General features: G+C 55.7%; 1 protein-coding gene across 2 annotated transcripts; it reads right to left on the reverse strand.

Annotated features, from left to right (window-relative positions):
* Nucleotides 1–7,239: 7,239 nt before the first annotated feature.
* PSMD7 (proteasome 26S subunit, non-ATPase 7) lies at nt 7,240–13,875 on the reverse strand. 2 transcript variants are annotated; one of them, XM_015406724.1, is made up of 7 exons: nt 13,727–13,875; nt 13,429–13,520; nt 10,267–10,359; nt 9,939–10,036; nt 9,556–9,636; nt 8,733–8,824; nt 7,240–7,705 (listed from the first exon to the last, which is right to left on the reverse strand). In XM_015406724.1, exons 1-7 carry the CDS (start codon nt 13,798–13,800, stop codon nt 7,279–7,281), a joined length of 957 nt encoding a protein of 318 aa, XP_015262210.1. In that variant the 5' UTR covers nt 13,801–13,875; the 3' UTR covers nt 7,240–7,278. The 2 variants fall into 2 exon arrangements, with proteins under 2 accessions (XP_015262210.1, XP_015262209.1); XM_015406723.1 differs by lacking the exons at nt 13,429–13,520; nt 13,727–13,875 and adding exons at nt 10,912–11,003; nt 11,210–11,358.
* Nucleotides 13,876–14,660: the final 785 nt, after the last annotated feature.

A 14,660-nucleotide genomic window follows, 5' to 3' on the forward strand; every position in this document is an offset into this window, starting at 1 on the left:
GGGAGGTGTGACTAAGGCTGGGGGGGGGGCAGGAGGGAAGCCCCCAAAGTGTGCAGGGGTAGGGAGGGCCTGGGCCTGCTGGGGAAAAGGGGCTCTCTGCTGTTCAGCGGCATCTAAAGGGGTGGGGCTGGCCCAGGGAGGAAGGGAGGGAGGCGAGCCCTGCTTTGCGGGCAGGGGAGGGGAGGAGAGGGGCTGCATCACCAGCACGGTGTGTTTAGCTTGGCCCGCCGGCACAGGCTGGTCCTGTGTGCTCTGCTTCCGGCCGGGCAGATCGCGGTGTTCTTGGACACGAAACCACCTGTGTGTTCCAGTGGCTGGGGGTGCCATCTTCCCTCCCCCTGCAAGCTGTGGCGTTGACATCGCCATTTCCGGGGGAGGGGGCGCAGGCAAACCTAGGGGAGGGTGGGGCCAAAGGACAAGATCCAAACATAAATCCAAATATAAGTTGCCTGAAACAGTTCTTTATTACGCAAATGAGCGATAAATAGACCTAGCTGAAGTTCGTAGTAGGGCAAATGTGGCCTATGCGTATATCGCTAGACTTCTTCAACCCTGAATATATATATTTTTTTCTAATTGGTGCTCTCTGGATGAGTTCTTTTGCTGTCATGTTAAGATCCATTTCCCAAGAGAGCTGTTTGTGTCCGTGTCGGAGAGCCTGGCTTGGCCACAGAAATGCCAGTATTCTGCAAAGGCATCAGAACGGCCTGTCTGGTGCACCCACTGAAACAGGGCAAGGAAGGCCTATTTCAACCAGCTGGTGCCAGCTGCTGCAGACGGTTTCCTTGTTCCTCACTTAGTTTAACTTTCTACTCCCTTGCAGCATCTCACACACGTGTTATGATGCAGCTGCACGAGACACATCCAAGTCAGTTCTGTAAAAAAAAAACCCACACGTGTGCTGTCATAATCTCCTATAAGGAACGGCTCCATTTTTCTCACATGTTGGCATCTGAGAAAAAGCTGCTGCTGTCTATGAGTTCATCAAAGATTTTCCTGCAGCCTTCCTTAGGAGAGTCAAACGGGGGTGTGTCCTTAGCCAGCATAGCGGTGCTTCGGAGGCCTTTGCTGTCATGGTGGTCTTTGACCAGAACGCTTCAGAGAAGTTTCCCAGATGTTTTGTTCTCTGCTTGGCAGAATCAGAAAGAATTTCTGCTTAACAGAGTTGCAGGTTACTTTTCTGAAGAGCTGTATTGTGTCTCCTCCATCTTCCGAGATCAGGGGCTGGAGGCCCCTAGTCCTTCGTTCAGCCTCAGTCCCATGCCCCTGGCACTACCTTTTGTTACCTAACTACCTCATGCTGCTGCTTCTTTGTTCTAAGCAGATTACTAAAATATAGGAAAAGCTAGACCCTTTTGGAATGGCTGCAGAAATCTCTCACAGATGCATAAAATTTCACAGCTGAAAGTGTGGTAGGTCTGCTGCTATGGTCTAATAATAAAGAGATGATGTCTCCCTAGGATCTATATTTTGGAGCTCTAGACTCAGAAAAAATAATTACATTCAGGGGTCATGTGGTACAGGGTGTCTACACTACCTGTACCCTTGATGCACACCCTATCAGAGTACGGGATCTTAACCTCCTTTGCAAAGCTCTCGGTGCTAGTTCATTAAGATGCACCAACATAAAAGCACACCTATAGTGAGGAATAGTCAACTATAAGCAGGAATCAGGAAGTTCTCCAGGTGGAAAAATACCAGCAAATTGGGTAGAACAGACATAGTGTGCTCTACAGATTGTACTGTTATACTTGAATAGACATTTCTTAATCGTTCTCATGGCTTTCCCTCCAGTAACTGAATAAAGGGAGTCCAGGGAAAGACTGAGGAGCTGTATGTGTTGCTTGATGAGTTTATCCCCGTGGGAAACATAAGAATCCTCACTGACTGAGCCGAGGTAGCCCTGTTGCATTTTGGAGTGTGCAATTTTAACTGTAAGGGGGAAGACCCTCCAGCCAAGGCTGAGCTTCAAGAGGTGGCTGTCCCAGTTCCGCTTGGAGGGTGAACCCCGCTACACACGTCAGAATTCCGCAGATGGAACACAGGAACTTAAGAACTGCATCCAAGGACTCTCCTGTTTTATCAAGCTGGGATATACGGAGCCTCAGGTGAATAAAAGAAAGGACAGACAATATCTGATGCAGCCGTGGCCAGTCTTTCCACACAAGCCGCTTGCACTGATCCAGTTAATCTCTGGTCCCGAAGTGTTTAAAATAAGGGACCTCCTCAGTATCATTACTATTTCCCACTTGTGGTGTTCTTGACATTTCGCCTCCAAAACAATCTTGGATTTTTGATAGTTAACTATCAGGCGTCCTTCCAGACAGTAGGAGACAAAAGACTCTATCAGAGAGGACCTGTTCTTGATAGGAGAATGGCATCATCAGGAAAAAGTCAGAAACTGTAATGTTAGCAATGGATGGAGAATTAAAGTCCTGGACAGAGACAGCAGAAATCATATTGTTGATATATAAATTAAACCAGAAAGGGGCCAGCAGGCACCCAAAGCACTCCCTGCTGCAGGGACATTATGTTGGAAAGTGGTCCATCTAACCATCGCGGACTTGTGCAGTGGGATTAGAATACATACTGTCAACCAGAGTCAACAGGCGCTTGTAAACAGATGTTCGTTTTAGCTTGTGTCACAATCGGGCACAGAACTGCCTTCAGATCCGTGAAGGAAGCAGCAAGGATCTGCCGACTCTTGATTGTGTATTAAGAACGGTGATGTCAGAAGATGATCATCTGTACTTAAAGCCGGCCTGTTCCCTTCCCAAGATTTTGTCTCCAACCAGCCCGTGAGTCCGTAACAAAGGGGCAGAGTGTGATGCTTCCTGGCCACCGATAAACTGCTGGTTGGCCTGTAGCTGGATGGGTCCACTTCGTCTCCCTTCTTATAAACTGGTATTAAATTTGTTGGCTGACCAGGTCCACAGAGATGGATCTCTGACTCCTGCTGACCCCTCTTTGTAACACCCCTCCCACCTTTTGACCTGGATATGGGGCTAGAGAGGACCTTCATGCCCAGCTGCAGCCAATGAGGTCATCCTTGACTCACCCCGGAAACTTTGATCCAGGTGGGGCAGCCCCGTCAGTCTGAAGCAAGAGAACAGAGTTTGAGGCCAGCGGCACCTTTAAGACCAACAGAGTTTAACTCTGCAAACTTCATCAGCATGCACACGAAAGGCTTATACCTAGATTTAAATTTTGTCATTCTTAAAGGTGCCACTGGACTCAAACCTGGAAGCTTTGGTGGGTCTTTCAGATGCCAGGGGACTTAAGTTAATTCACATCAGGTGGCAGCAGGAGAAAAGGAAAGCCTCTCGGCCCGGCCAGAAGAGGACAATGATGGTGAGACCCAGAATAAAATAAGAGAGTTTGTTGGGGCCATACAGGCCACCTCGTTCAATCCCCCGTTCAATGCCTAAAGCATTCCTGACCAGGCCTGAAGACTGCCAGTGAGGGGGGAGGGGGACTCACCACCTCCCTAGGCAGCCCATTCCGCCTTGATGCCATCCCCCCTGTAATTTAGACCCATGATTGCAAGTCCTCTCCTCTCCTCCCGACAGGAACAGCTCCCTGCTCTCCTCCAAGTGACACCCTTTCAAATACTTAAGATGAGAGCAATCTTGTCCACCCTCAGCCTCCTCTTCTCCAGACTGAACACTCTCAGGTCCTTCGGCCTTCCCTCGTAGGGTTTGAACACCTCTTTTTGGCTGACAACTCGTGTGCTCTGAGGTAGCCCAAGCCAGGAGGAAGCCGAGGTATTGGCTAGCAGCCTGGTGAGGGCACTGCCCCTGGGAAATCCAGGGAGAGGCTCAAGCCCTGAGGCCCCTCCGTAGTTTACACCACTGCCTGCTGTTTGGCAGGGGCTTGGGTCTGGCTCCCAGCTCTTCCAAGTCCCACCCCACTATTCCACTTGGTTTTGCATCTCCCAGGCTACCCCTGGTTGTTTCCAGCAAAACTATTTGGGGGGGGGAGAGAAGGGCCTCCCCCCAGGGCCAAAGGCAAGAGCTGCTAGCTAGCCCAGCATCAACGCGCAGCTCAGGGCTGCTGATCTTCCTGATCCCGAGGGCCAAGCCTGCCCCCGTTTTGGCTGAAGGAACGGGTCTCCCAGCCGAGGGCAAACGCTTGCCAGTTGCCACCCTGCCCAAGGACACGCCTTCAAAGCCACGGAAGGGAAGTCAGTCAAAAGACACACTTGCCCGAGGCTGCCAAGTTAAGGTCTGAGCAGGGCCTGGAAGCATTTCTGTCCACTCGCATGCCTCATCCAAAACCAATACACCACCCCCTCTTCGTGATACTCCCCTCCCACCCGCCAGAGGGGTGACAGGGGCAGTACACATACCGTACACGGAATGGTAATTCCTGGAACTCTACCACCTGCCGGGGCACAGCCCACTTGGCTCAGCAGCCTGCACGGTTCCAGATGATGACCTGCCCGCATTACCCTGGTGCTTCCCCGCCCTTCCACCACCAGCTGCCCAAGGAAGCTGGCGGACAACCTTTCCATATACCAAACACCTCCCATCCTGCTCAGGGTGGGGTGGAGGGAGCCATTCTGGAGCCAAAGCCACTTGTGACTGGGGAAGGCAGGGCCGTCCCTTCCCGACTTTCTCTGCCTTCGCGAAGCGGAACTCCCCTGGCTCTTCCCCTCCACCCCAGGGGGGGGGGGGCTCCTCAGGTGCTGTCCTCAGTGGAGGCAGAGAGGCTCGTAGCAGGTCTTAGGAGGCAACGCTCAGCTCTTGCTGCATTTCTATCCTCCCTCCACGGTGCGCAACGCACAGTACTCGGCCTGCATTTTAAAACAACAATCCTGTGAGGTAGGTCAGGTGGAGCAACTGGCCCAAGGTCACCCAGTCCAAATGGGTCCTCCCGCGCTCAGGCCTCCCCAAGTCCCAGTGCACGGCCCCGTGATGGGGGTCAGGGACTGGAATCATCCATGGATGAGGACTTCCCAGTGAGTGCAGGCCATAAGCACGTGCCGATTAGGTGCCTGCCCTTGGTACACACCATCCATCGCTACTACCGATGGGATGGTTTAGTGAGGTCCTCGGATTGGTCCCAGCCCTGGCAGAGCACCGAGAAGGTGGTTGAACTTGACTCTCTAGAGGGGAGAAACAAACTCCGGGCCAAGGCGTCCCCCGTCCATCACCACACTGGCGTTCAGCCTTCCGGCCTTAATGGCCCTGGGCAAGTGAGTCTGAACCTCGCAGAGGAGGGCTCTTCAACAAGACCATTGATCTACACAGTCCCCCACCCTGTTTAATTTCAGGAATTTTCAGATAACTTCTTCACTTGTCTCAGGGGCTCAGTACAGGTGGCCTCTTCCAGACCTCCTTTTGTTCTCGGTGATGAGGCTGGAAACAACCTATTTGCTCAAGGACAGCAGCCTCCCCCCCTTTCCTGCAAGCAGCCTGCTCCAAAGAGCTGATGCTGCCCTCTGCTGCTAGGCAAGTGTTCCTGCAGGAGGCCCCCCCCCCCTGTCTGATCTGGAACAGACTGCTAGATCTCAAAAAGCCAGAGGGGGGCTGTCCTCCACGTGGCCTTCAGAGGGGCAATCCTGAAGGAGAACCAGAGCAGTGGGGAAGAAGAGGAGATTGGATTTATACCCCGCCCTTCACTTGGAGTCTCAGAGCGGCTGACAAACTCCTTTCCCTTCCCCTCCCCACAACAGACACCCTGTGAGGTGGGTGGGGCTGAGAGAGCTCTGAGAGAACCTTCCTCGAGAGAACAGCTCTGAGAGAATTGTGGCTTGCCCAAGGTCATCCAGCCAGGTGCAAGTGTAGGAGTGGGGAATCCAACCCGGTTCTCCCAGATTAGAGTCCGCACACTTAACCACTACACCAAACTGGCTCTGGGTAATGCTTCTGTGGATCAATGATCTCTCCTGGCCTTGTGTCGGGCGGCCCCTGCTCTGGAAGGAGCAACACCAGCTGCTGGTGTGAGAAGACAGGAAGCTGGGTGGGATTGCTAATTCTGAAGAAGACAGAGTCAGGATTCATCTAGGTAGGCTGGAACAGTGGGCGGAGACGAAATGAATTTCAACAGAGATAAGTGCAAAGTCTTACACTTAGGTACAAAACATCAAAGGCACAGATATAGAATGGGAGGGACTTTGCTTGACAGCAGCACATGTGAAGGGGATCTAGGTGTTCTGGTTGATCACAAGCTCAACATGAGCCTGCAGTGCGATGTGGCTGTGAAGAAAGCTAATGCAATCTTGGGATGCATTAACAGAAGCACTGTGTCCAGATCACGGGAGGTGGTAGTTCCACTCTATTCTGCTTTGGTCGGGCCTCACCTGGAGTACTGTGTCCAGTTTTGGGCACCACATTTTAGGAAGGATGTTGACAAGCTGGAGCGTGCCCAGAAGAGGGCAACCAGGATGTTGAGAGGGTTGGAATCTAAGTCTTACGAGGAAAGACTGAAAGAGTTGGGTATGTTTAGCCCAGGAAAGAGAAGGCTTCGAGGGGACATGATTGCAGTCTTCAAGTATCTGAAGGGCTGTCATGTAGAAGATGGAGCAGATCTATTCTCTCTTGCTCCAGATCGCAAGACTAGATCTAATGGGTGGAAATGACAAGGGAGTCGTTACCGGCTAAGTATCAGGAGAGACTTCCTAACTGTAAGAGTGGTTGAGCTGTGGAACAGACTGCCTTGGGAGGTGGCGGAGGCTCCTTTGCTGGATGTTTTCAAGCGGAGGCTGGACGACCCTCTTTCAGGCATGTTGTAGGGCTCTCTTTCGGCTGTGCTCCTGCAGAGTGCAGGGGGTTGGACTAGATGACCTGCAAGGTGCCTTCCAGCTCTAACATTCTATGATTCTAAGAATTCCTGCACAGCCCATGCTGCCTTCTCCCAAGGGTTACAGGTTGCCTGCTTCCTTGCCGGAGAGAGGACAAGATGGACTCCTTCCTGTGTGGAGGGCAAAACCTGCCTAGCTCGCTCACTACGGAATGGGATGGGGGGGTGGCTATGCGTTCCCACCTTAAGCTGCAGCAGACCACAGGGACACCCCCCCCCCATTTTTCTAATCACCACTTGTTTTTCAAAAAAATCTAATCCATTGGTCTTTTAACTTGATCTCCTTTTAGCTGCCATAACAAAAAGGTTCTGTGCAGTGAAAACAGTTCATTTACAGCTGCCCTCCCCCACGACCAGACCAGAGTAGCTGCAATTCTCTGCCAGGTTGTCCCTCGCAGGCAAAGGAAAGGAAAAACCTCCACACAACAGCACTGCCAACCGGCTTCCAGGGTTTTAATTTATAAATACAAAATTTTACTTCTTCTCCTTCTTCTCCTCCTTCTTGGCCTTTCCCTTCTCCTTCTCGTCTTTCCGCTCCTTCTTGCTTTCCTCCTTCTCCTGGCCCTCTTTCTTCTCGGCGTCCCTGTTGGCGATCTTGTTGTTGATCAGGTTGTGGAGGGCGACCACCGAGCGGATCAGGGAGGCCAGGTACACCACCACCATCTGGTCGTTGGTCTTCAGGTAGAAGGCCTTCACAAACTCCTGCAGGTTGACGTCCGGCAGCAGGTTGAAGACATCCTGGAGCTGGTAGATAATCTGGTGGTTGATGGGGAGCTTGCCCGTGGCCACCTTCTCCAGGTAGCTCCTGATATCGAGAAGCTTGGAGTTCAGGCCCTTCAAGCCGTGGACCTGGTTTGTGATGCGCTGCGACAGAGTGCCCACAGTGGTGTCCTTAATGTCCCTGCAACAGCCAAAGAGGGGAGAGGAGGGCTCAGCTGACGGGAGCAGAGGGCAGTGGTCAGGTCAGGTGGGCCCCACTGTAGACACATAAGAACATAAGAGAAGCCACTGCTGGATCAGGCCAATGGCTCACCCAGTCCAACACTGTCACACAGTGGCCAGAAATACCAGGTGCCATCAGGAGGTCCAGCAGTGGGGCCAGGAGACTAGGAGCCCTCCCACTCTTCCCCCCCACAAGCACCAAGAATACAGAGCATCACTTGCCCCAACCTGAGAGTTCCTATCTATCCCTTGTGGCTAATAGCCACTGATGGACCTCTGCTCCATATAAGAACATAAGAGAAACCAATGTTGGATCAGGCCAGTGGCCCACCCAGTCCAACACTCTGTGTCACACAGTGGCCAAAAACACCAGGTGCCATCAGGAGGTCCGGCAGTGGGGCCAGAACTTCAGAAGGAAGCCCTCCCCCTCTTGCCCCCCCCCCCCAGCACCAAGATTACAAACCATCCCTTGCCCCAGACCGAGAGTTTTTATCTATCCCTTGTGGCTAATAGCCACTGATGGACCTCTGCTCCATATGCTTATCTAATTCCCTCTTGAAGCTGTCCATGCTTGTAGCCGCCACCACCTCCTGTGGCAGTGAGTTCCATGTGTTAATCCCTCTTTGGGTGAAGAAGGACTTCCTTCAGGCCCACTCAACACACAGAGAGCGGGAGATGTCAGTCAGGACAGGTGACGGGACAAGAGGAATACACTTCTAGACCCCAAGCAGGGGGACAGACCAGGGCCAAGCCTTGAAAGCAAGAGCTCAGATGGCCTCTGAACTGCCGAGAGCTGCCACCGGAGTCCCTGGAGACACCCTCACACCACCCAGGCCCGACTTCAGTATCACATGACAGTGAAACAGGCCCCGCCCCACTGCCCCCTCCTCGGCTGTGTCTCCCTCTCCCCAGAAGGCCTTGCAAGTGGGGTCTGTAGGCAATGCAGAGGCATGAGAGGCCCCTCCCACGGGCAAACCAGCCTTTACCGTAAGAGATGCTCCACCCCAACCTCCTCGGCTTCCTCTGCTCCAATTTCACTGGTCACATGCTCAAAAGTCTTGGACGTCGGTGTTCCATCCTTTGGGACGCAAAAGCAAGCACAACCCATTCAGAGCCCAAAGGCAGGAACCCAGCGCTGCTCTCTGGGTGTTTCTAGGTGGGAAGAAGTCCCGGTGGGTACGCCAGAGAGAACTGTGAAGACTCGGAAACTGCGCTCAGTTCTTTAACCTGCAGCCCGTGCCCTCCAAACTGAAGCAGGACCACAAGTGGCCAGGGCGCAAGGAGAGGCACTGCCGGCCACCTGCCACAGAATCAGGGCTGGAAAAGTATTCTCCACTCAGAGGCTAATCGACTCTGGGGCTCAGCCAAGAGAATCGGTGGCATGATGCTGGTGCAGTTCCCCAAGGCCTCCACAAGGGACAGGGAGAGGTGCTGCTGCTCCTCAACAATGCAAGGCCTCCACAAGGGACAGGGAGAGGTGCTGTTGCTGCACCTCAACGATGCAGGGCCTGCTTGCCAGCGCATGCCTGGGGCTGCTCATGTTGCAACCCAGAACCCTGCTGTAGCACAGCGCTCCTCGCAGGCCCAAGTGCCTCGTCATGCAGCTGCTGTCACTGCGCTGCCTGCCAAGAAGATGTGGCTCAAGAACGGGCAAGACTGCTTAGCCGCCACTGGCCCAGCCTCATCCCAAGCCTGGCGTGTTGGCAAGTGAGGAGAGAGCCCTCAAGGCACACACACACTCCGCACGTACACAGGCACTGCCCAACGGACGGGGGACTAAACTTACTTGCCATGCTGCCGGTTACTCACATCATGAACTTCTTCCACGGAGATGTAGGCTTCTGTAGGCAACCCCAAGTCCTTTGGCTTCACGTCAATGATCACCAGTACCTGTTTGGAAAGATCCCCCTGAGTGCCTGTTGGTGCCAAACACAGCAACAGGGAAAGTCCTTCCCTGAAAAAGCAGCCGCCTGGCCTGCGGAGGGAACGGGACTCCCAAGCAGCCCCCCGCAGACACAGCCAGGGCAGGATGCCCCCAGCCGACAGATCCAGATTCTGAAGCTCTAAGCCCACGGGCAACCAGGAGCCGCAGTCAAAGCTGACACCTGCCATTGCCCAAAGGATCCTCCCCTCTAACCCCTGGGCAGCTTTTCAGCCCCGGTGGACTCTGCGTGTGCCAAGAACGGCCTTACCGAGTTTGAACAGTATCTCTTCATGAGCTCGTTGATGGCAATATCATTCTTGTGAAGCTTGGGACCGGTGTGGTACCACCCCACAATTCTTTCCCTGGCTAGAAAAGAGATGAGAGAGATGTCGGAAGGGTCACATACCAAGCAGCTGGGACAGGGACCAGACCCCAGAAGCTCCCCAGAGAGTGGGAGGCTTACTACTGAGCACCCAGGAGATCTTTCGTGCTGCCCCAAATGTTGCCGTCTCAATTCAAGCAACGGGCCTCTGGCTTTTTCACCTGGATGGAGACAGGCACAGGCTTGCTCCCGCTGCAAGCCACAAGCCTCTTACCGTTCACTTTCTTGAACATCCCGTACATGTTCTCCAGATAATCGTGGTCAAGAAACCACACAGAGTCGTCTTTGTCATCCTCATCGAAAGGGACTGCAGGCAGAAGGAGAAGCCGGATTGTGATTTTGTGGCACAGATTTCCAGCCAAAGAACCCAAGCAGTGGCCCTGCAACGAAGGCCACCAGCATGGCTCCAAGAGGGACACGGCAGAGACAACCTCGGTATCAGGGTTGCCAGCTCTGGGTCGGGGAGAGACTTCAGGAGGCTACAGCCAAAGGGTTCACCCTCCAAAGTAGCTGCTTTCTCCAAGGGAACTGATCTCGGCTACCTAGAGAGCCATTGGAATAGCGGGAGATCTCCAGGTGCCACCTAGAGGTTGGTAACCCTACTCTGTAGTACAGGGCCTGCTCCGCAAGGGTGTTGTGCCGAGCAGACAGTGAAGCCCCACAATAGGGCCCAGTGGGGGAGCCTTCGGCAGAGAAGGACCGGAGGAGCCCAGGCAGGCAGGCAGGCAGGCAGGCAGGCAGGCAGGCAGGCAGGTTCCTTCCTGGATCCTGGCAAAGGCCGCCTCCACCCCCCACCCTACCCACCCGCGGAGCCCTGCTTCCCCGAGCGGGCCTGGGTGTCGGTCGGTCCCCTCCTCACCGGCGAAGCTGTTGGAGACGTCGAGGATCTTCTTCTGCCAGGAGCCCAGGAGGACGCCCACCACGCGCTTCTGGTTGCCCACCTTGCCGATCCTGCCCGCAAAGACAACGAGGCCCGGCTGAAAGGGAGGGGGGGAGGCAAGCCGGGGCCGGCCCCCAACGCCGCCTCACGACGGCCCGGCCGGGTAGGCCAGGCCCTCCTCCCTTCCCCTCCCCTCCCCCACGCGGGGGGGGGCCTTGCGTGACTCAGCCGGGCGGAGAGCGGGGCGGGTGCGCGCGCAGCCCCCGGCGGGCCTCACCGGTTGAAGTGGTCGACGACGCTGAGCAGCACCAGCGGGTGCACCACCACCCGCTCCACGGCCAGCTCCGGCATCGCGGCGGCGGCAGCTCCGGCCCGGCTCCCACCACCCCGTCGCTCCCGGCGTGCACTGCGGCCGAGTCACTCCCGGCGCCGCCAGGGCAGGAAAAGGAAGTGAGGGGGAGGGGCCGGGCGCTGGCGCCATCTTGGGCGGGCACCGCCGGCGCCGCGGCCATCTTGGGAAGGGTCCCCGCTCCTGACGCGCCGGCTCTCTCTTCCGCTCTCCGGCCGGAAGTGCGTCGGCGTTGGGCCCCGGCCGCCATTTTATCTTGAGGGCGAGGGGGGAGGCCCTGTCGATGCCCTCCTGACGCAGGGTGGCCCCGTGAACGAATCTCTCACCCCCATAAAAGAAAAAACATAACCAAGACCCCGCCCCGCGGTGCACGGCATTGCTGAGGCCCGCCCGCCCCCTGTTTTGGGGCCTTCCTCTTGCCCCTGTGGGCTTCCGGAAAGGCCAGAGTGACGCCATCTTGACTCCCCAGCGTCGCTGTGCTTCCCACGTGGCCGCGGAGGCGAGCCCAGAGCCCGCGAAAGGGGGAAGGGGCCTCCCGGGGTGTCCCTCAGGCGCTCCTCCAGCGCGGACATCACGCGCCAGAGGTGGGATTTGCCCCGAGGAGTCCCAAGGCCGCCACCACCCCAAGGCTCTCGCGTGTGATGTCTCCCTGGAAACCAGCTCAAAGTCCTGAAGCAGGTTTTTAAAGCCGCTGACTGTGCAAGGAGTCCGGTGAAGGATGATTAATTAACCCGCTCTGTCACACCCCGCTCAGCGTCTTGCATTTGCTTTATACATTTCCCCTATTCCACCTCTGAGAATGCCAGTGTGCGAAGGAGGGAGGCATCCCAAGGCTCCTGTGGAATTCTCAACTGGCTTGCAAAATTCCTGAACACAGGGGTCCTTTGGTAGAAAAAGAGGTGCAGGAGCTCATTAGGATAACTCATTTGCATATGCCACACACACCCTGACGTCACCGGAAGTGTGTCGGAAGGCAACTCAAGCAAGCTGTTTTAATTACTTGAATGGGTCTGCTTTAGTAGTTTTCAGTTACCTACATGTGTTTGTTTTCAGTTACCTATATGTGTTTGCCTTAAAACCTTGACATATAATAACCAATGCTTTGCTATTGATCAATAATGCTATGTAACTGATATATCAGCAAAGAAATACATAGTTTGCTTTCCAGCAAGTAAGAAAAACAAGTGACCACATAAGGCTTTGCTAGATAAAGGAAGCGCTTGACCATATATGGGGATTGATAGGCAATTCATTAAAAAGCTAACTCTGCAAAAGAATAATTGTCAAAGTATAATTGCCTGGCTGCTGTTGTTAAATGGAAACTCAAAACTGTGTACAGGAAACGTATAGCTCAACCACAAGCAAAGCTTAACACCTGCAAGAGACAAGAGACGCTTGTGGTCGCCAAAAATAAGACGCTTCGTTGCAAAGTTCATGGTGTTTTTTTTTTCTTTATCAGCTAGACATGTATTTCCTGTTTTTGCTTTCTGTAGCCTTGCAAAGAAAAGTATTTAACCCAATGCCCCCCACCCCTCCGCGCGCAGCCCGTTTTGGAGGACCTCCTGTTCGTTCCTCTGGCTGTCGCCTGCGCGCATAATAAAGATCTTAACTGACTCTCTTTGGTGTCCAGCCGTTCTCCTTCAGAATTCTTGCTTCATTTCCTGGTGCATTTGGCCGGAGGGGGGAGAAGCGAGAGTCCTTAAGGGGACTGGGCTTTGGAGCCCCCTTGAGCCACGACCGCGGAGTCAAGTCCGCCGGAGCGTGACTTACTTTTGGCAGGGCCCATTTCCTACTTTGGAAAGCCGATCGTTCCTCACCTCTTGTGGGCTATTCTCTGCTGTCGCTTGCTCACGGCGAACCTGGACTGAAGGAGACTCAAGCCAGGGATTCCGGAATCTTCAGGAAAGGTCAGTATCTACTCTGTAGTACAGGGCCTGCTCTGCAAGGGTGTTGTGCCGAGCAGACAGTGAGGCCCCACAATAGGGCCCAGTGGGGGAGCCTTCGGCAGAGAAGGACCGGAGGAGCCCAGGCAGGCAGGTAGGTTCCTTCCTGGATCCTGGCAAAGGCCGCCTCCACCCCCCACCCTACCCACCCGCGGAGCCCTGCTTCCCCGAGCGGGCCTGGGTGTCGGTCGGTCCCCTCCTCACCGGCGAAGCTGTTGGAGACGTCGAGGATCTTCTTCTGCCAGGAGCCCAGGAGGACGCCCACCACGCGCTTCTGGTTGCCCACCTTGCCGATCCTGCCCGCAAAGACAACGAGGCCCGGCTGAAAGGGAGGGGGGGAGGCAAGCCGGGGCCGGCCCCCAACGCCGCCTCACGACGGCCCGGCCGGGTAGGCCAGGCCCTCCTCCCTTCCCCTCCCCTCCCCCACGCGGGGGGGGGCCTTGCGTGACTCAGCCGGGCGGAGAGCGGGGCGGGTGCGCGCGCAGCCCCCGGCGGGCCTCACCGGTTGAAGTGGTCGACGACGCTGAGCAGCACCAGCGGGTGCACCACCACCCGCTCCACGGCCAGCTCCGGCATCGCGGCGGCGGCAGCTCCGGCCCGGCTCCCACCACCCCGTCGCTCCCGGCGTGCACTGCGGCCGAGTCACTCCCGGCGCCGCCAGGGCAGGAAAAGGAAGTGAGGGGGAGGGGCCGGGCGCTGGCGCCATCTTGGGCGGGCACCGCCGGCGCCGCGGCCATCTTGGGAAGGGTCCCCGCTCCTGACGCGCCGGCTCTCTCTTCCGCTCTCCGGCCGGAAGTGCGTCGGCGTTGGGCCCCGGCCGCCATTTTATCTTGAGGGCGAGGGGGGAGGCCCTGTCGATGCCCTCCTGACGCAGGGTGGCCCCGTGAACGAATCTCTCACCCCCATAAAAGAAAAAACATAACCAAGACCCCGCCCCGCGGTGCACGGCATTGCTGAGGCCCGCCCGCCCCCTGTTTTGGGGCCTTCCTCTTGCCCCTGTGGGCTTCCGGAAAGGCCAGAGTGACGCCATCTTGACTCCCCAGCGTCGCTGTGCTTCCCACGTGGCCGCGGAGGCGAGCCCAGAGCCCGCGAAAGGGGGAAGGGGCCTCCCGGGGTGTCCCTCAGGCGCTCCTCCAGCGCGGACATCACGCGCCAGAGGTGGGATTTGCCCCGAGGAGTCCCAAGGCCGCCACCACCCCAAGGCTCTCGCGTGTGATGTCTCCCTGGAAACCAGCTCAAAGTCCTGAAGCAGGTTTTTAAAGCCGCTGACTGTGCAAGGAGTCCGGTGAAGGATGATTAATTAACCCGCTCTGTCACACCCCGCTCAGCGTCTTGCATTTGCTTTATACATTTCCCCTATTCCACCTCTGAGAATGCCAGTGTGCGAAGGAGGGAGGCATCCCAAGGCTCCTGTGGAATTCTCAACTGGCTTGCAA

The sequence above is a fragment of the Gekko japonicus genome, unplaced genomic scaffold (genome assembly GCF_001447785.1).
Source record: "Gekko japonicus isolate JY-2015 unplaced genomic scaffold, Gekko_japonicus_V1.1 scaffold386, whole genome shotgun sequence".
In the NCBI taxonomy this organism is placed as follows: domain Eukaryota; kingdom Metazoa; phylum Chordata; class Lepidosauria; order Squamata; family Gekkonidae; genus Gekko; species Gekko japonicus.

Bases quoted from the DNA above. Each gene is read 5' to 3' on its own strand.
- PSMD7 (XM_015406724.1), bottom strand. From the start codon at position 13,800: ATGCCGGAGCTGGCCGTGGAGCGGGTGGTGGTGCACCCGCTGGTGCTG. The intron at 10,037-10,266 runs GTAAGAGGCTTG...TCTCTTTTCTAG, and splicing joins GATGTTCAAGAAAGTGAACG to CCAGGGAAAGAATTGTGGGG. The intron at 9,637-9,938 runs GTAAGGCCGTTC...CTTTCCAAACAG, and splicing joins AGAGATACTGTTCAAACTCG to GTACTGGTGATCATTGACGT.